General features: G+C 36.7%; 1 protein-coding gene across 1 annotated transcript in view; it reads left to right on the forward strand.

The window, feature by feature from the left end:
• LRRK2 (leucine rich repeat kinase 2) overlaps positions 1-20,951 on the forward strand; it is a 174,027-nt gene that overhangs the window by 138,513 nt on the left and 14,563 nt on the right. The window contains exons 42-43 of the mRNA XM_071218762.1: positions 13,744-13,914; positions 15,075-15,175. Of these exons, the coding sequence (XP_071074863.1) occupies positions 13,744-13,914; positions 15,075-15,175 (272 nt within the window). The remainder of the gene's footprint in view (positions 1-13,743; positions 13,915-15,074; positions 15,176-20,951) is intronic.

Raw genomic sequence — 20,951 nt, forward strand, 5'->3', positions numbered from 1 at the left:
ATTAGTATAATTTTTCTCAGGCACATTCCAGCCTCTGAAGGACCAGATAGTTAAATATGACTTAGTGAATGGTTAGCTGTCTCGAATCTAATGAACATGGACTCTGGAATCAGCCTGTGTAGGTTTGAATCCTTGCTCTCCCATAACTAGGTGAATGAAGCTGAAGAAGCTACTTCACTTCTTTCCTTGACCATAAAATAGAACCTAATAGGTGTGGTTGTGGCTCAAGCCATTGGGTGCCCACCACCCACATGAGAGTCTAGGGTTCGGTTCCTGGTGCCTCCTAAAGAAGACTAGCAGATGCAATGAGCAGACAGATGAGCAGACACAATGAGCAAGGAGCAGGTGTGGCTCACATGGTTGGGCACCTGCCTCCTACATGGGAGGTCCTGGGTTCGGTTCCCAGGGCCTCCTAAAGAAGGTGAGTGGACAGCGAGTGGACAGTGAGCAGAGACAGCAAGCAGACAGACCAGGGAACCATCTTAGGGGGAAAGGAAAGAGTACCTAATAATAATACCTAGCCTAGAGGACTGTTAATTAAAATAAATGAGGAATCCATTTAAAGTGCTTAGCATGATGCTGGGCATATTCCTAGCTGCCTTTGCCACCCTGGATCCCCAGGGAGCCCCTGTGTTCCTTTTAGCTTCCTCTTTCCTGTGCTGTGAACGGGGAGCTCTCTGCAGGGTACCCATGGCTCTCCTCCTTTGTTTCCTCTCTCTCAGGGTCACTGTCCTGTGCTTCTCATGTCCAGTCTGCAAACTATGGTTTCACGCATTGTGTCTGGTTATTTAATTGGTTCTTGCAGGTTGGTAATTCTCATTCCTGTTACACCATCTTGGCTGCAATCAGATGTGACACAGTGTTTAAGTGACTTGTTTGAACAGCCCAACATGCCAGTGTACATTTAGGTTTCAGTTAGCACTTCATCTTTTTAATGTTCCAGGGTCATTGATGCTGAACAGGGTCTACCTCTAGTGTGGCAGCGTGGTTCACGAGTACCAGCCATAGGTCACTCACAGTCAAGTACTCATGTGACGACATTGTCTCTCTAAATTTGCAGGAAACACACCTGATTTCTAGCCTTTCCCAATGATGGGCAATATTGAAAGTGCTAATTTTTGTCTCAAATTAAATTTAGTGGTGAACCTGTTGAATAGCTTCTACTGCCTTGCTGACAAATATAGTTAAATAGAAGGCATGGGCTCTGGGAGAATTTTCCATTGCTGTCCTAGGGAAGCCCACATTAATAAGGGCACACAGGGAGTATCTTGGACGATCTTCTCGTGTTTAGACTCGTGGTTAAATTTTATGTTGGTAGCTTAACTCTTCACACCCTTAAATCTCTATGCCATCCTTTACCCCATTACCCATTTTGGGTTTTAATGTGCAGGACTCCATGAAGAGTCAACTCATTTTAAGGTAAGTTTGATTTGCAAAACCTAAGACCGTAAGGTGAAAGCTGCAAATCCTGTTGAGCAGGCCAGTGGATGTTTTCCTTTGCCCTAGAGGAAAGAAATCTTAACATCCTATTGATACGGAGATACATCTATATCTGTCCTCAGATGTGCTTAAGGTTTTTTAAAACTTAAATATCATACAATAAATTCTGTTTTTAAATTTTATATCTTTTTTCTACTTGACAATATTTCATAGAAAATTTGTCATATAGTTTTTAATAATGGCATAATATTTCACTGATAGTATGTACTGTGATTTATCTAATCAACTTGATTTTGATGTGTATACATTTTTCCTAAGCTTTTAAAAGTTATTGATAGAGCTTAACAAACTAGTAAATTTTGAATTTTTATTTATAAAACTATTTATTAGACATTAAATTCCTAGAAATGGTATTGCTGGTGTACACATTTTGAATTTTGAAACACTATCTAGTTGCCCTCTAGAAAGGTTGTATCATTTCACACTCTTCTAGGGAAGTAAATGGAGAACACACAATTAGAACAAGGAAAGGCTGTTTATTCAGAGCTTGCTGTAGCAAGGAGTCAGCCATAGCTCTTGTATTTGGTGGAGACTGAAAAGTAGACAGAGGAGTGGGAAAGTTTTATAGCAGACAAAAGAGAAGACTCCAGGCCCACCTGATTGGAGGCTGCTGGCCTGGGGAAGCTGGAGACGGGTCCCGAGGAGCATGGCATTGGTTAGGGGATCGTATTTAGCCTTCTTTGATCGGCCCTAAGATGGAAATGGGGACAAAATTTAGAAAAGCTGGCAGTTACAGTTCAAGTCCTGGCTATTTTTTTTTTAACCACCCCCCTCCCCCCTGCCTTGCAGCTTGCTTGCTGTCTGCTCTCTTGTGTCCATTGCCTGTGTGTTCTTCTGTGTATGTCTGTATTTACTTTTATTTATCCTCCCCCTCCCATGGCTTGCTTGCTGTCTGTTCTCTGTGTCCATGCACTGCGCGCTCTTCTGCGTTTTTGCTTTGCCTCCCTTTTTGTTGCATCACCTTGCTGAGTCGGCTCTCTGCGGCGTGCGGGCGAGGCTGCCTTCACGAGGAGGCCCCGGGCGCAAACCCAGGCCTCCCATGTGGGAGACGGGAGCCCAGCTGATGGAGCCACAGCCACTCCCCGAGTCCTGGCTATTTTGATTTGATTTTTACAGGGATTATGGTTTAGCTTTCTGGAGAGGTTGCTGCAGATAGTGGATCAAAGTTCTGTTTTTATATGTGGTTTGGCCATTGTCCTTTTCATATTCTGCCTGTCACTCAGTACTTGAATTAAAACACCCATTCTCCAATCTGGGGTTCTTAGTCTTTTTTTTTCCTAAACCAATTTTATCGATACATATTAATAAAGCATACAATCCATCCAAAGCGTACAGTCAGTGGGATCTGGTATAATCACATAGCTGTGCATTCTTCACTTCAGTCATTATTAGAGCATTTTTATTATTTCAATAATAATAAGCAAAAACCAGATAAACAAACAAAAATTCATCGCCTATCAATCCCTACTGTATATGGCTGCTGTTTCTGGCTATTCTTGCACATTTATTTATTTTTTAAAGCAGTTTTATTGAGATATATTCACATACTATACAATATATCCAAAGTATATAAACAGTAACTTTTATTATAACCACCATGTTCTATATTTATCACCACAAAATTTTATAACAATGTTGTTACTCCAAAAAGAAAAATCCCACTCAATCCCTCTATTCTTCCCCAGCCTTATGTGACCACTAATTTAATTTCTTCTTTATAAATTGATTTATATTTACATTTTATATAAAAGGAATCATGCACATGTAGTGCTTTGTGTTTGGTTTCCTTCACTTAGCATAATAGTTGTTTTTTTGGTCTGATATTAACATCTTGTAGTATTAACATACTATTTCAGTTTCAAAGAAAAATGGTCTTATATATGCATTTAAAAAAAAATTTTTTTTAAAGATTTATTTATTTCTCTCCCCCCGTCTTCCCGGTTGTCTGTTCTCTGTGTCTATTTGCTGCGTCGTCTTTGTCCGCTTCTGTTGTCGTCAGCAGCACAGGGATCTGTGTTTCTTCTTGTTGTGTCATCTTGTTGTGTCAGCTCTCCGTGTGTGCGGCACCATTCCTGGGCAGGCTGCGCTTTCTTTCGCACTGGGCAGCTCTCCTTATGGGTGCACTCCTTGTGCGTGGGGCTCCCCTGTGCGGGGGACACTCCTGTGTGGCAGGGCACTCTTTGCGTGCATCAGCACTGCACATGGGCCAGCTCCACACGGGTCAAGGAGGCCCTGGGTTTGAACCGCGGACCTCCCATGTGGTAGACGGACGCCCTAACCACTGGGCCAAGTGTGCCACCCCTTATATATGCACTTTTACCCATATTCATATATCATATGTGATTTTACTATATGTAGTCTTATGATTTTTAGCTTTCCTTTTAGTAAAAGTGGTTTACATTTAAATCATGGTCATACTCAAAATAGTACTGCTAGTTACAAACATTAGGTTGTGCTTTCACCTTTTCTAATCATTTTCAAAGATTAACACACATCCTTTTTTACCAGTTCTGCACAGATAAATCCTCAGCTTTCCATTCTCTAACCTCATTCTATTTTCTGGTGACCCATATTCAAGTTATTAACGCCATGATACTACACAATATATTTGGTTCAGAGTAGTGCAGTCGTACAGTATTTCTCCTTTTGTGTCTGGCTTGCTTCACTCAAAATAATGTCCTCCAGGTTCATCCATGTTGCCATATACTTTACGACTTCATTTCTTCTTACCACTGCTTTACATTCCATCATGTATATGCACTACAGTTTGTGAATAGACCACAGTTTGTTTATCCATTCATCAGTTGGTGGACACCTGGGTGTGTCCATCTTTGGCAATCATGAATAATGCCACTATGAACATCATTGTGCAGATGTCTGTTTGTGTCATGGCTCAGTTCTTCTGAGAACTTCATTAGGAACTGCCACACAGTTCTCTTCACAGTGGCTGTACAATTCTACACTCCCACCAACAGTGAATAAGTGTTCCTATCTCTCCATATCCTCTCCAACACTTGTAGTTCTCTGTCTTTTTAATAGGGCCATTCTAATAGGTATGAAATGATATAGACAAATGATAGAGACATATGTCTGTTCAAGTCTTTTTCTGATTTTAAAAATTTTTTTGTCTTTATTGCTGAGTTGTAGCATCTTTTTATATATCACAGATATTAAACCCTCACCAGCTATGTGATTGTCAAATATTTTCTTCTATTGATTTCGCTGCCTTTTCACACTTTTGACAAAGTCCCTAGAGGTGCAAAAATGTTTAATTTTGAGGAGGTCCCATTTATCTATTTTTTCTTTTGTTGCTCATGCTTTGGATGTAAGGTTTAAGAGACCCCTACCTACTACAAGGTCTTATTTCCCTAAGTTTTATGGTCTTGGCTTCTATGTGTAGGTCTTTGATCCATTTCGAGTTGATTTTGCATAGGGAGTGGGATAGTGGTCCTCTTTCATCTTTTGGTTATAGGTATCTAGTTCTCCCAGCACCTTTGTTGAAGTATGGTTTTGTCCCATTAACATGGACTTAGTAGGTTTGACAAAAACCACTTGCCTGTATAGGTGAGGGTTTATTTCTGGACTCTCAATTCTGTTCCACTGACCAATGTGTCTGTCTTTATGCCATGACCATGCTCTTTTGACCACTGTAGCTTTGTAATATGATTCAAGGTCAGGCAGTGAAATTCCACCCACATTGCTCTTCTTTTTTTGGAATACTTTTGGCTCTTTGGGTGCCCTTTTCCTTCCAAATAAATTTGGTAATTGCCTTTTCTATTTCTGTAAAGTAGTCTGTTGGAATTTTGCTTGGTATTACATTGAATCTATAGATCAGTTTGGGTAGGATTGACATCCTCACCATATTTAGTCTTCCATTCCATGAACACGGAATGTCTTTCTGTTCGCTTAGATGTTCTTGATTTCTTTTAGACCTGTTTTGTAGTATTCTGCATATAGGCCTTGTACTTCTTTGGTTAAATTGCTTCCTAGGTATTTGGATCTTTTTGTTGCTATTGTGAATGGAATTTTCCCCCTGATTTCTTCCTCATATTGTTCAGTACTAGTATACAGAAACATTACTGATTTTTGCGTGTTTATCTTATATCCTTTTACTTTTTGTTGAGCTTAGTTTCGTAGCTCAAGTAGCTTTGCCATAGACATTTCAGAATTTTCTAAATATAAATCATGTCATCCATGAATAGTGAGAGTTTTGCTTCCTTTTTTTCCATTTGGATGCCTTTTTCCCCTTGTCTAATGGCTAGAGCTAGACCTTTTAGCACAATATTGAATAACAATGGTGATAATGGGCATCTTTGTCTTGTTCCCAATCTTAGAGGGAACGTTTTCAACCTTTCCCCACTGAATATGATGTTGGCTGTGGGTTTTTCATGTATGCTGTTTATCATTGATGAATTTTCCTTCTTTCCCTAGTTTTCAAAGTGTTTTTATCAAGAAATCATGCTGGATTTTATCAAATTTTTTTTTTTGCATTGATTGAAATAATCGTGTGTTTTTTTTCTCTTCAGTTTGTTAATGTGGTATATTATATTAATTGATTATCTTATGTTGAAAACTCTTGCATACTAGGAATAAATCCCACTTGGTTGGGATATGTAAGTCTTTTTATATGCTGTTAGATTCTATTTGCAAGTATTTTGTATAGAATTTTTGCATCTATGTTCTTTAGAGAGATTGGTCTGTAATTTTCTGTTCTTGTAGTATCTTTATCTGGTTTTGGTATTATGGTGATGCTGGCTTCATAAAATGTGTTGGGTAACTTTCCCTCCTCTTCAATTTTTGGAAGAGTTTAAGCAATGTTGATATTAATTCTTCTTGAAATGCTTGGTGGAATTCACCAGTGAAATCATCAGGTCTTGGAGCCTTCTTTTTGGAGAGATTTTTGATGACTGATTCAATCTCTTTAAATGTGATTGGTTTGCTAAGTTCTTGTATTTCTTGTAGCATCAGTGTAGGTTGTACATTTCTAGGAATTTGTCCATTTTACCTAGGTTGTCTAGTTTGTTGGCATAATTTCTCATAATATCCTCTTATGATCCTTTTTATTTCTTTCATTTCTGATTTTATTTATTTGCATCTTCTTTTTTTCTTTGTTAGTCTAGCTGTTTGTCAGTTTTATTGATCTTCTCAAAGAACAAGCTTTTGTTGTGGTTGAGTTTCTCTATTGTTTTTTTTTTTTGTTCTCAATTTTATTTATTTCTGCTTTAATCTTTGTTATTTATTTCCTTCTGCTTGCTTTGGGAATGGTTTGCTGTTCTTTTTCTTGTTTCTCCTCTTAGATCTTTGATTTTAGCTGTTGATTAATAATATAGGTGTTTTGGCTTACAAATTTCCCTCTCAGCTCTGCCTGCACTGTATCCCATAAGTATTTATAAGTGTGTACTCGTTTTCATTTGTCTCAATATATTTACTACTTTCACTTACAATTTCTTCTTTGACCCCCTGATTGTTCAGGAATGTGTTGTTTAGACTCCATACTTTGACACACTTTCCCCTTTCCTGTCTATTATTGATTTCCAGCTTCATTCCATTATGATCTGAGAAGGTGCTCTGTAAAATTTCAGTCTTTTTATGTTTATTGAGACCTACATTGTGACCTAACATGTGATCTGTCCTGGAGAAAGACCCATGAACACTTGAGAAAAATGTATAATACACTGATTTGGGATGCAACATTCTGTATATGTCTCTTAGGTATAGCTCATTTATCATATTGTTCAAGTTCTTTGTTTCCTTGTTGCTCTTATGTTTAGTTCTTGGTAATGATGTAAGTGGTATATTGAAGTCTCCAACTGTTATTGTAGAGATGTCTATTTCTCCATTTTTGCCAAAGTTTGCCTCATGTATTTTGGGGCACCCTGGTTAGGTGTATAGATATTTATGACTATTTCTTCCTGGTGGATTATCCCTTTTAATATATTTTTTTTTTTTTTTTTTTTTTTTTTTTTAGATTTTTATTTATTTATTTAATTTCCCCCCCTCCCCTGGCTGTCTGTTCTTGGTGTCTATTTGCTGCGTCTTGTTTCTTTGTCCGCTTCTGTTGTCATCAGCGGCACGGGAAGTGTGGGCGGTGCCATTCCTGGGCAGGCTGCTCTTTCTTTTCACGCTGGGCGGCTTTCCTCACAGGCGCACTCCTTGCGCGTGGGGCTCCCCCACGCGGGGGACACCCTTGCGTGGCACGGCACTCCTTGCGCGCATCAGCACTGCGCACGGCCAGCTCCACACGGGTCAAGGAGGCCCGGGGCTTGAACCGCGGACCTCCCATGTGGTAGACGGACGCCCTAACCACTGGGCCAAAGTCCGTTTCCCGATCCCTTTTAATATATTATGGTCTTCTGTATCTCTTATAACATTTTGTATATAAAGTATATTTTGTCTGATAGTAGTATAGCTAGCCCTGTTCTTTTTTGGTTACTGTTTGTGTGGAGTACCTTTTTCCAACCTTTTACGTTCAGCCAGTTTATATCCCTGGGTCTAAGGTGAGTCTTTTGTAGGCAGCATATGGATGGCTCATGTTTTTTTTATCCATTCTGTCAGCCTGTATCTTTTGGGGAGTTTAATCCATTCACATTCAATGATATTACTGTAAATGTATTACTTCCACCGTTTTATTCTCTGGTTTTCATATATCATATCTTATTTTCATCTGTGTTTTTTCTCTTTTGGTTCTCCTATTTACTATTCTTGCTTTCTACACTCTCCTCCAAACCTCTCTCTCCTCTTTTTGCCTTTCTGACTGTAAGGCTCCCTTTAATATATCCTTCAAAGGCATGTTCTTTTTTATAAACTCTCTTAGTTCCTGCTTGTTTGTGAATATTTTAAACTTGCCTTCATATTTGAAGGATAATGTTGCTGAATCAAGAATTCTCACTTTTTTCTCTTTCAGTATCCTAGTTTTATTATACCACTGTCTTCTTGCCTCCATGGTTTCCATTGAGAAATCCACATTAAGTCTTACAGGGTATCCCCAGTATGTAACATTTTGCATCTTCCTTGCTGTTCTCAGAATTTTATCCTTATCGTTGATGTTTGAAATACTGAGTAGTATGTGTCTCGGAGTGAGTCTATTTGCATTTATTCTGATCAGGTACACTGTGCTTCTTGGACATGTAAGTTCATTTCTTTCATGAAAGTTGGGAAATTCTCCACCATTATTTCCTCAAATACTCTTTCTGCCTCTTTTCCCTTCTCTTTTCCTGTTGGAACTCCCATAACATATAGATTGCTGCACTTTGTGTTATCGTTCAACTACCTGAGCCCCTGCCCATTTTTTTTTTCCATTCTTTTCTCTCTCTTCAATTTCACCTCTTCTGTTTTCTGTACCACTTATTCTTTCTTCTATTTTTTTGAGTCTGCTGTTGTATGCCTCTGATAGGTTTTTTTAATCTTACCTTATTGTGTCTTCCATTCCCATGAGCTCTGTTACTTTTCTATTCAGGTTTTCAAATTCCTCTTTGGGCTTGTTCAGTGTCTTCTTGATGTCCCTTATCTCTTTAGCTATATTATCTTTCAACCCATTTTGGAAATTTGTATGAATAGTGTTGATTAGCTGTATCAAATCCCATGTTTTATCTGGGACACTGATATATACCTTTTCTTGGGCCACATTTTAGTATGGCAGTAAGTTTTGCTGATGTCTAGGCATCTGATTAGGATGGCAGTTTATGCTGATGCTCAATTTCTCTCTCTCATAGGGATTTAGCGGCAGAGGCTCTAGACTGCTGCCATTCTTTGAATTTTGGTTCAGCCTGTTCTAGGTCTTTAGGACTGTCCCTGTTAGTTCCTCACATCTGGGCCTTGGACCCAGTAATGGTTTGCAGACTCGCTTCCTAGGGCTCAGGGAGGGAGGGTGTAAAGGCAGGAAAAAGCCTGTCTTACTTATTTACTTTTAATTTCCCTCTGCATCCTTATCAACCAGTCCCAGTTAGTAGAGAAGGTATGTGAGAGAGCCACATCTCTTTCGTCCCATTTTGGCTTCCAAGGCAAACAATGGCGGGACCCCACCCGGCACAGAAGCGCTCCTGGGACGCAGCAGACCAGACTGGTGGGTCAGCAGTGGAGTCCACCGCGGGCTGCTTCCCTCTCACTCCTGTGTCCTGGGGAGGTGGACCCCTTTGTCTGTAGCAGCTGGCCCTGTGACCTGGTAATTCAAAATCGTCAGTAGGGTAGGGAGGATGTCGCAGCTGCAGCTTTAACTCCCCGTCTTGGCTTGAGGTTTTCCCCTTGACCCCTTTCTCTTCTGGGTGATGACTAGCCTTACCCTGGTGTCCTCAACTCTAGAACATTTTCCCCAAGCTTGTTCCTGCCTGACCTCTAGCTATGTTTCTGGGAGAGGAGAGAATCCCATGTCTTTCTTATCTGCCATCTTGCTGGAAACCCCCCGTTAATCTTTTTAATATTTGTAAAATTAATAGATAAAAGTGACGATCCGATGTTTTAATTTTTCAAATATTTATTTTTTGACGAATTTGCTTATTTTTTAAATTAAGGCCAAGTACCCTTTTATATATGCCTTACATTTTTCCTTTCAGGTTTTGTGTCTTTTACTATTTTGTCTATATATTCTCCTATTGATTTGTAAATGCTGATTTTAGTTCATATTGACTGCTTTTATCTCATATAGTACAGATTTTTCAGCTTATGGTTTGTCTTTCAAGCTTGTTTTTGACATTTTGCTGATGAGGAGTTTTAGGATTTTGGGTAGACAAATTTTCTGTTATTTTACCTTGGTCTCTGTTTTCCTAACGTGCATCATCAGCACTGTGTCAAAGGCAGGGCTGGTAGCTTATTAATTTTATATTGCTAAGGACAGTGCTCACTCCCCAAGTCTTTCCACTCCTACCACCTCACCCTTGGTACCCACTATACTTTAAAAGCGATTAGGAAGGCATTTCCATCCTAATCAATTTATTTATTAATCATCCTCTAGTACTTTCATAGGTACATATTTTTCATTCAAACTTTTGGTCTATCTAAAATTGATTAGGTGAATGAGTAATATAGCTACCTACCGTTCTTCTTTCTTTAACCAACAACTTATGACAGACAGTGTCATTTATTAAAATCTGTCTTTCCCTATTGCTTTGAAAGGCCACCTTTATAATATTCTTCCTACATATTTCTAAGTCTATTCCATTTCATGGTTGTGTCACTCAAAACAGTGTAGAGTACAGAGTATTTTAATTTTGTGATTTCAAAGTGTTACTCATCATTTTTGAAATACATGGTTTTTAAATGGATATTATACTTTTGTCAAAGAAACATTATAGTGATCTTTTTATACATTTTCATATTTAAAGATATAGATCCTGGATAGTATGCCTCATTTTATTTTACCTGCTTTGTTGATTTCTCTCTTCACGGGAACGTCATGTCATTGCTACCAGCCCATGGACCACAGTCATATCATTCACAGTTTAGGAGATTTTTCCTCCAAGCATTGGTACTGCCCTATAGATAACTTTAGAGGAAAGACAAATTGCTAATTCAGTCAAGAACACCTGAAACACTTTTGATGGATTCAAAGAAGCATTTAGAAATATATTATAATTGAGGTACCTTCTGAATATATAAATAAGTACTACGCTCCCAGGTTGGAGATCATGTTAATGAAGGCATTAATTTCAAAAGAGGTTAAGAGAAGGTTAAAAGCATTTCCATATTGAATACTCATTTCCACACCCTCACAGTTGTCTTAATGTCCTTGCCTCATTGTGAACAAAATTCCAGCTCTCTGTGCAGCTCTGAGGACTGGTGGATTGACCAGTGGAGTCTCTTCCTGCTCTAAGATTCTGTGATTCCAAATCCTTTATTTGAACAGTGACTTTATAAAGAGAAAACTACTTAACATTTTAATAATCCTTGAATAGTACCTTCATATGATAGATGCTCAATAAATGTTTGGAATAAATGATAAATCATTGAAAAAGATTTAAATCAGTCTCCAAAAGCGCCTCTAAAATGCTAAGAAAATGACCATGAATACTGTTAAAGAACTAGTTAATGTGTAGGTAGCGCATTATTTTACATACTCTTGACTTTACTGTTCATTTTCTGTGTGGCCTTAGGTGAAATATAACATTCCCGAAAGGATCATGTGATTTGTAAAATGGAAGTCCCCTTCTGCCTACTCAGGCAGTTCTTGTGCACATCAAATGGCATATTCCATAAGATGTTTTGTAAAATGCTGTAGTGATATGAATTAGGAGCTGTATGTTTAGAGTAAGCCACAGGTACACTTCATTAGGGATCTGTTTTAGACCTGTCTTAATTACTTACACAATTCTTAGAGTAGGGTATATGAATGGAATTGTGATTATGTAGGAAAATGTTCTCATTCTAAGGAAATGTATGATTAATGTAGGGCAGAACTAGTATGTCTGCAACTGAGTTTCAGATGTTCCAACAAAATTTATAATGTATGTGCGTATTGATACATATATAGAAACAAATACGGAATAATTGTAACAGTGAAGGGGTGTGTGTGTGTGTATGTGTGTATGTTTGCATGCATGAGCATGGGGGAGAGAGAAGAGAGGGGAACAAATGCATTAAAAAGTTACCAACCAGGGAAATGTCAGCAGTGGGCACAGCAGGGATTCCTGGGCCCCGCTATGGTACCTCCATTCCTGCCTGCTGGAGGACTGCTAACTTCATCCCTGCTGAGGCTTTCCGACCAGTGCAATTTACCAAATGCAGTCATTTACTCTTTGGAGGCTATGAACTCATACTTTATTATATTTCCTCATTTTTTTCCTCTACTACAACTATAACATATACTCAATGTAGAAAATTTAGAAGCATAAAAAAATAAAAATTATCTGTAATTTCATCACATGGAAATAATCATCATTATATTTGAATATATTTATTTCTACCTTTAATTGTGCACATTTCCACCAACGTTTTAATTTTTTACTTATTTTTTTATTATGATTTTTTGAGGAGTTCCCGGGGATATTGAACCCAGGACCATGTACCTGGGAAGCAGGCGCTCAACCACTGAGCTACATCTGCTCCCCGATGAGAGTTGGAGCTTTTTAAAATTTATTTTTAGGAGGTAGCAAGGATTGAACCCGGGACCTTGTACAAGGGAAGCAGGCACCCAACCCCTGAACTACACCTACTCACCCAACTTTTTATTTTAAAAATGTTTAAGCTTAGAGAAAAGTTCAAATAATAGTACAATATATATCCTCGTACCCTTCACGTAGATTCACTGATTATTAACTTTCTGCCATACTTGTTCTCTCTTTCTTACTCTCTCACTCTCTTTAGTATATAGATATGAATCATTGAAATTAAGTTCCAAACATCTTATTTCATCTTTAAACACATTAGCTTATATTTTCTTACAATAAGGATGTTCTTCAACATTTTTACAATGCCATCATCAAAGCTAAGAAAATGAATCCACTTGTTTTTTTTCCACAGATTTGATAACTGTGATAACTGGCTGCATATTCAGAATCATATCTTTGGTGTTATTTTTCATTTAAGTTATAGCATGTCATCCTCAAAAATGGTTTATAGATGCTTGAATGGATTTTTAACCATTTTCCTTTTATTATTGGATTTTTATTATTTAGATTGTTTATATTTTTACTATTATGAATAATGGTATAATTGCTTCTTTTTTCCCTGAAGAATTTAAAAGTTATTTATCTTCATTGTGGAACAAAGGTTTTCTTTACCTTGAAAGGCATTTCATGCATAAAACAGCACTTGAGGGGTGTGACTTTTATCTATTTTAGATGTTTTGTTTTTTCCCTACTGGGTAGAAGAAGCAGAGACACAGATTCTTGAAATAATATGCATATTGCAGTTTTAGTCAGGTTAAAGTGACTTGGAGTGTTTTCTAAAAATCTCTTTCCTGATCCCCTCCTCTGTTTAAAACACTGCCTGGGAATAGTTATTGTTACAGATAAGAAAAAAAAAAAAGGTATAGGGTACCTCTCCCCCCAAATTAGGCTTCATTTCTTGAATTAAGAACTGTTAGTTAATAATTTATTATTGAAAGTTACTCTGCATTCATCTTCAAGATGGACCTGCGGTCTGTTTCTGGGACAGGGCTGTCACTTGACTAATCAAGATGCCTTGTGATAGACGTGGCATGGTCCAGTTTCTTTGTGGGTGCATATACCAAGGTGTGTGTCTCTTGGGGTGTGTGCCTCCTCCTGGGTCCTGATGATGGGCATATTTATTAACAATTATGCTTACTTCCAGGGTTTCGCGCACCTGAGGTTGCCAGAGGAAATGTTATTTATAACCAGCAGGCTGATGTTTATTCATTTGGTTTACTGCTCTATGACATTTTGACAACTGGAGGTCGAATCATAGAGGGATTGAAATTTCCAAATGAGTTTGATGAATTGGCAATACAAGGAAAATTACCTCGTAAGTTCTATTTTATCTAAAATAAAGATTTTTTTTTTAACACCAGAAGCTTCATTTCCAGGTTATGTGATTGTAGTTGTATGCTTAATATTTTCATAGCTGAGAATTTAGTTTTTAGTGCATGAAATGGTCCCAAATCCTATAATACAGTAATAAAAAGGTAGCAGTTTTATACTGCTTTTTGACAATATTCCAAATTAATGTTGATGTATTTGGTATGTATTATATTTACAAGAATGCTCAGAAAAGGAAATTTGTGTTAGGACTCCATATTTGACAGTTACTAATTCTCATAACAAGTGCCTATAATGTACCCCTTAGCCTGGGGTGAAATATTTTATATAGAAGTCTGAATTACTTATAATAATAATTTTAGTAGCAAATGTTAATAAGATGGTAAATGTGTGTTGAATGAGATCAAATCTCAATCTGTTGTCTCATGTTTTTAAGAAATTCTAGAGTTTTCTCATCCTTTTCCTTCAGTTCCCACTAAAAGTAATCTTTTAAATTTATTTAGCTGCTTTTTATAGTTTCTGCTTTCCCCTCTATTTAAGAAAGATTTTTGAGTGCTTACTATGTGCCAGGTACCAGGGATATGGCTTTAACTATCTCCTTTTGGTGGGCCTTTATATGTTTCAGGAAAAGGAAATTTGTTATTATTTGGATAATCCTTAGACACAGTCCGGGTCATCTCCTTTATTTAGTTTTCCAGTGAAAGTATTCAGGTCTTTATCTGCACCAGCCAGGAGAATGGCATACTTTTATAAAAAACAAATGTGCATGAACCACCTGTGGGATATGAAGACTAAATGCCTGCCTAATTCGAGTATTAAAAAAGTATATCCATAGAAACCTATTTATTATATAGAGGTCTTTTCAAAGTTTATTTGAAATATAGGTATGGAATGAAAATCTATTTTATGAAGTTGGTATTTGTTTCTCTTTTCATAACATAAAATCAAGAAATCTTTTCTGATATTTTTAATGGAGATTAAGTTAACAATATTAGCTTTAAGTTTGTGATAGATTCAGAATACATATAGGATTCTGTGGATCACTTTTTCCCTTTGCAATTTGCACCTCTAATATACATCGATGAGAAATACGTGAATTGATCTGCCTGCTGTTCTATCTAGCCTGATATATTTTGAATGTTTTAGATCCAGTTAAAGAATATGGTTGTGCCCCATGGCCTATGGTTGAGAAGTTAATTAAAAAGTGTTTGAAAGAAAATCCTCAAGAAAGACCTACTTCTGCCCAGGTATTCTTATAATCATGCTTTGTTAATATTTTGTACAGAACATCAACGATATATATTCACATATAGGCAAATATACAAATTCAAACATAACTATATACATATACAGTTTAAAATGGTTATGAAGCGAACACTCCAATAATATTCACACTGTGCACACACACGCAAAAGACTAGTGCCGGCATTCCCAGAGCCCCCTTACATCTCTTTCTGGTTGAGTGCACGTTAATTTTTTCTCCATAGAAGTAGCCACTTTCCTGACTTTAGTGAGAATAATTGCTTTTTCTTTTTCTTTGTAGTTTTGCTGCTTAGTTTAGTTTCCTTTTTTTTTCTTGAATTTATATAAATGGAATCCTACTAACAGTGTTCTGAGATTTTTCAGTTTTTTCCCAATGTTATTTTGTAGGCATCATTCAATTGTTGAATATAGCTGCTGATTATTTTCACTGCTACTTCATTCCACTGTTTGCACAATGTATCTGTCCATGATCATGTTCATGGACATGGGTAACATTTCCAGCTTTTACTGTTATAAACCACGCTGCTCTGCACATGCTTGTGCATGCCTTCTGGCAAAGATTGTTTGAGAATTGTTTTGGAGTATAAACCTGTGAGTTGATGCGTGATCATAGGATATGAAAATATCCTAATTGTTTTCTCTATATTATAGTAACTATTGCTCACTGTATATTCTCTCTAAATTTTGGTATTGTCACACTTCTTAATTTTTTCCAAATAAGTGTAAAGTCTTAAGGTTTTGATGTACATTTTCCTAATTTCTGAGACTGAGCATCTCTTTATATGTGTATTAACTGTGTATATATTTCCCCTTCTGTAAAATGTCTGTTCATTATTTTGCTCATTTTTCTATTGGCTTATTTACCTCCAAATCAAATAAGAAAAAGACATTCTTTATATAATATATTCTAGTCCTTGTTCATTATATATGTTACAAATTTCTTTTCCCCTTTTGTGGTTTGTCTTTTTACTTCCTGTATGGTGTTTGTTGATTAAAACAATTTGTTAACGTTAATATAGCTAAACTTAACAATCCTTCTTTTTATAGTTATTACTCTTTGGGTCCTTTATTAAGAAGCACTCCTCTCCCTCAGTCACAAAAAGATTTACCTATGGTTTCTTTAAATAAGTTTTAAAGTTTTGCTTTTAACATTTAAGCTTTCGATCGATCGAGGATTGACAGTTTTTATCTGGATGTAATTTCATTTTTCCACTTTCGTATATTCAATAGTTTGCTTTGTTTTATTGATCTGAAATGCCCACTATGTAATTTATCAAATATACACACACAAATCTCTGGAGATGTTCTCTCCATTAGTCAACTTGTCTATCCTTCCTCTAACATTGCACTGTTTTAATTCCTGTAGCTTTATAGTAGTACCCACTCACCTCTGCTTATTTTCCTTCTCTGGGACCACTTTAGTTATACTTGGGATTACTTCTTCCATACAAGTTTTAAAATCACTTTATCAAATTCAGTGAAATCCCTTACTGTGCTTTGCATTGAATCTGTAGATATTTTGGGAGGATTATATCCTTACGATAATAATAATTCTTCCTATTTCTCTGTTTAGGTCTTTTCAAGTGTCTTTTAATAAACTTTTATAATTCTACACACAGGCCTTACACTTGTTTTTAACTTTTTTTAAAAAAACAAATCAATTTTATTGATACATATTAATAAAGCATAAATCCATCCAAAGTGTACAGTCATTGGTTTTCAGTGTAATCACATAGTTGTGCATTCATCACTTCAATTATTTTTAGAGCATTTTCTTAATCCAATAATAAAAATAATGAAAAACAAAAAAAGAAACAAACCAAAAAAATCCCTTCAACATCTCTCCATTTCTCTATGCTTCCCCTGCTGTACATAGCAGCTATTCTGTTGCTGTCTCTCTAGTTTATTTGTGTTTATATTTTGTAAAAACAGTTCTATATATGCAATACCACCCATATTCCTATTTTATATGAGGTTTCACTATGTTACACATTCCCATGTTAATTTTTTTTAGCTTTCCTTCCAGCAGTGTACATGACCTTAGACTGTCCCTTTCAACCACTGTGATACCCATATAATAATAGCTCAGCTTTCCATCTTGCTATGATATGCTTTAACTATTTCTATTCATTTCCAAAGATTTATAAACATCATTTTTACCAGTTCCACACAGTATACTCTCAGCTTTCCATTCTCTACCCTCATTCAGTTTTCTGGTGACCTATATTCTAATTATGAGTTACACAATACATTTAGTTCATAATTGCACAGTCATACAGTATTTGTCTTTTTTGTGTCTGGCTTGCCTCAACATAATATCCTCCAGGTTTATCCGTGTTGTCATTAGCTTCATGAGTTCATTTTCTTCATAGCCCTGCATAATATTCCATTATTTTTTGAATGAATAAACATTGTTTGTCTATCCATTCATCAGTAGATGGTCATCTGGGTTGTTTTGACCCTTTGGCAAATGTGATAACGCCGCTGTGACTATCAATATGCAGATGTCTGTTTGTGCGCTGCTTTCAGTTCTTTTGGGTATATACCTAGTAATGGTATTGCTGGGTCATGTAGCAAATCTATATTTAACTTCCTTAGGAACTGCCAAACAGTTCTCCACAGTGGTTGTACCATTCTGCATTCCCACCGACAGTGAATAAAGCTTCCTGTCTTTGCACATCCTCTGCAACACTTAGAGTTTTCTGACTTTTTAATAATGGCCTGTCTAATAGGTGTGAAATGGCACCTCATAGTTTTGATTTGCATCCCCCTAATCACTAGTGATGTTGAACATTTTTTAAATGTGTTTTTTTGCCGTTTTGTGTTACTTCTTGGGAAAACCGTTTTGCCCATTTTTTAATCAGGTCGGTTGCCTCTTTATTGTTGAGTTGTAAAACTCAATGAGGAGGTCCCATTTATCTATTTTTGTTGTTGTTGCTCATGCTTTGGGTGTAAGGTTTAAGAAACTACTGCCTACCATAAGATCTTGAAGGTGTTTTCCTACATTTCCTTTAGGATTTTTATGGTTGTCACTTTTATATTTAGGTTTTTTATCCATTTTGAGTTAGTTTTTGTATAAAGTGTAAGATAGGGAGCCTGTCCCGTTCTCCAGTATGGCTGTCCAGTTCTCCAAGCACCTTTTGGGAGGGCTTGACAGCCTTGTCAAAAATCACTTGACTGTAGATGTGATGGTCTGTTTCTGAGTTCTCAATTCCCTCCCATTGGTCAATCTGTCTTTATGCCAGTACCACACTGTTTTTACCATTGTAGATAAGTAATTAATATGCTTTAAAGTCAGGAAATGAGAGTCCTCCAACTTCATTCTTCTTTTTAAAGCCATTTTTGGCTATCTGGGGCCCCATACTCCTCCAAATAAGTTTGAGAATTGGCTTTTCTGTTTCTGCAAACGAGGCTGTTGGGATTTTTATTGGGATTGTGCTGAATCAGTAAATGAGTTTGGGTTGAAATGACCTCTAAATGATATTTAGTCTTCCGATCCATGAACATAGAAGTCTTTCCATTTATTTAAGTCTTCTTTGGTTTCTTTTAGCATTGTTGTTCAGTTTTATGAATACAGGTCCTTTATGTTCTCATTAAGTTTATGCCTAAATATTTGATTCTTTTAGTCACTATTATAAATGGAACTTTTTTCCGATTTCCTCCTCAGAATGAACATCAGTAGTACACAGAAACACTATTGATTTTTGCATACTAATGTATTCCACCATTTTGCTGAACTCATTTCTTAGTTCTAGTATCTTTGGTGTGGATTTTTCAGGAAATGCTAGATATAGTATCATATCATCAGTGAGCAGTGCAAGTTTCTTTCTTCTTTTCCTATTTGGGTGCCTAATCGCTCTATCTAGAACTTCTAGCACAATATTGAATAACAGTAGTGACTGAAAGTGGGCATCCTTGTCTTGTTTCTGATCTCGGCAGGAAAGCTTTCAGTCTTTCATCATTGAGTGCAATTTTAGCTGTAGGTTTTACATATATGCACTTTACCATATTGAGAAAGCTTCTTTATATTCCTATCTATTGGAGTGGTTTTTTTTTTTTGATCAAGAAAGGGTGCTGTATTCTGTCAAATGCCTTTTCTGCATAGTGGAAAGAATTGTATGACATTTCTTTTCAATTTATCAAGATGGTTTATTATACTAATTGATTTTCTTGTGTTGAGCCACCCTTGCATGCCTGGGATAAAACCACTTGATCGTGGTGTCAGATCCTTTTAATGTACTTTTGGATTTGGTTTCCAAGTATTTTGTTGAGGAATTTTGCATCTGTATTCATTATAGATATTGGTCTGTAATTTTCTCTTTTTGAAGTATCTTTATCTTGTTTTGGTATCAAGGTGAATTTGGCTTCATAGAATAAGTTTTGTAGGGTTCTTTCCTGTTCAGTTTTTTTGAAGAACTTGAGCAAGAGTGGTACTAGATCATCTTTGATTGGTAGAATTTACCTGTGAAGCCATCTGGTTTTGGGCTTTTCTTCTTTGAGAGGTTTTTATTTTTTCCCATCATTGTGGAACATTCATTGCATTTGGTGAATACATTTTAGAGCACCGCTGCACCACATGGATAATAGTTTACGTTGTAGTTTTTACACTCTCCCCCACCCCATTCAGTGGGTTATGGCAGGATATATAATGTCCAGCATCTGTCCCTCCATTATCATTTAGGACAGCTCCACATTACATCTCTTCTTCCCTCTCCCTGCCCTCAGCAACTACCATGGCCACTTTCTCCACATCAATGCTACAGTTTCTTCCATTACTAGTCACAATAGTTCAATAGTAGATTATCAATAAGTCCACTGTAATCCATATTTTATTCTTCCATCCTGTGGACCCTGGGATGGTGATGTCCATTCCACCTCTATATCAAGAGGGGGCTTAGATTCCATATGGATGATGGATGTAATTCTCTTGCTCTTTACTTGTGATCAGTTTGTTGATGTCTTCTATTTCTTCTAGTGTCAGTGTTGGTAGTTCATGTGTCTACAAATTTGTCCATCTCATCTACAGTTGTTTATAGTATCCTCTTACAATCTTTCTTAGATCTGTGGGGTTAGTGGTAATGTCCCTCTTTCACTTCTGATTTTATTTATTTGTGGCTTCTCTCTTTTTTTTTTTTTTTTTGCTAAGGGTTTGTTGATTTTGTTGTCCTTCTGAAAGAACCAACTTTTGGTTTTGTTGATTTTCTCTATTTTTCTTTTTTTTTTTTTCTGGTTTCATTTATTTCTGCTCTGATTTTTACTATTTCTTTCCTTTGGCTTTATTTGGAATTAGTTTGCTGTTCTTTTTCTAGGTCATCCAGGTGTTCCGTAGGTCTTCAATTTTAGCTCTTTCTTCTGTTCTCCTATCTTTTCCATTTCGGATATTCTGTCTTTGAAATCACCAATTCTGTCTTTGAATAGTTCAAATCTACTCTTATGTGCCTATAATTTTTTTAAAAGAAGTACCAGACATTGAACCCAGGACCTCATAGATGGGAAGTAGGTGCTCAACCCCTGAGTTATGTCTGCTCCCCTCTTACATATTTTTAATCTCATCCACAGTGTCTCTCATTCCCATAAGGTCTGTTACTTTCCTTTGTAGGCTTTCAAATTGTTCTTTATGCTCACCCAGTGTCTTCTTAATGTCATTTATCTCTTTAGTCATGTTTCCTTTAAATTATTTGAATTGATTTAGGAATGTGTGATTATCACAGATTGTCTTAAATCCTGTATCTCTGAGAATGTTTGGTTTGTTTCTCTGGC

Source organism: Dasypus novemcinctus, chromosome 12 (assembly GCF_030445035.2).
Source record: "Dasypus novemcinctus isolate mDasNov1 chromosome 12, mDasNov1.1.hap2, whole genome shotgun sequence".
Lineage (NCBI taxonomy): Eukaryota > Metazoa > Chordata > Mammalia > Cingulata > Dasypodidae > Dasypus > Dasypus novemcinctus.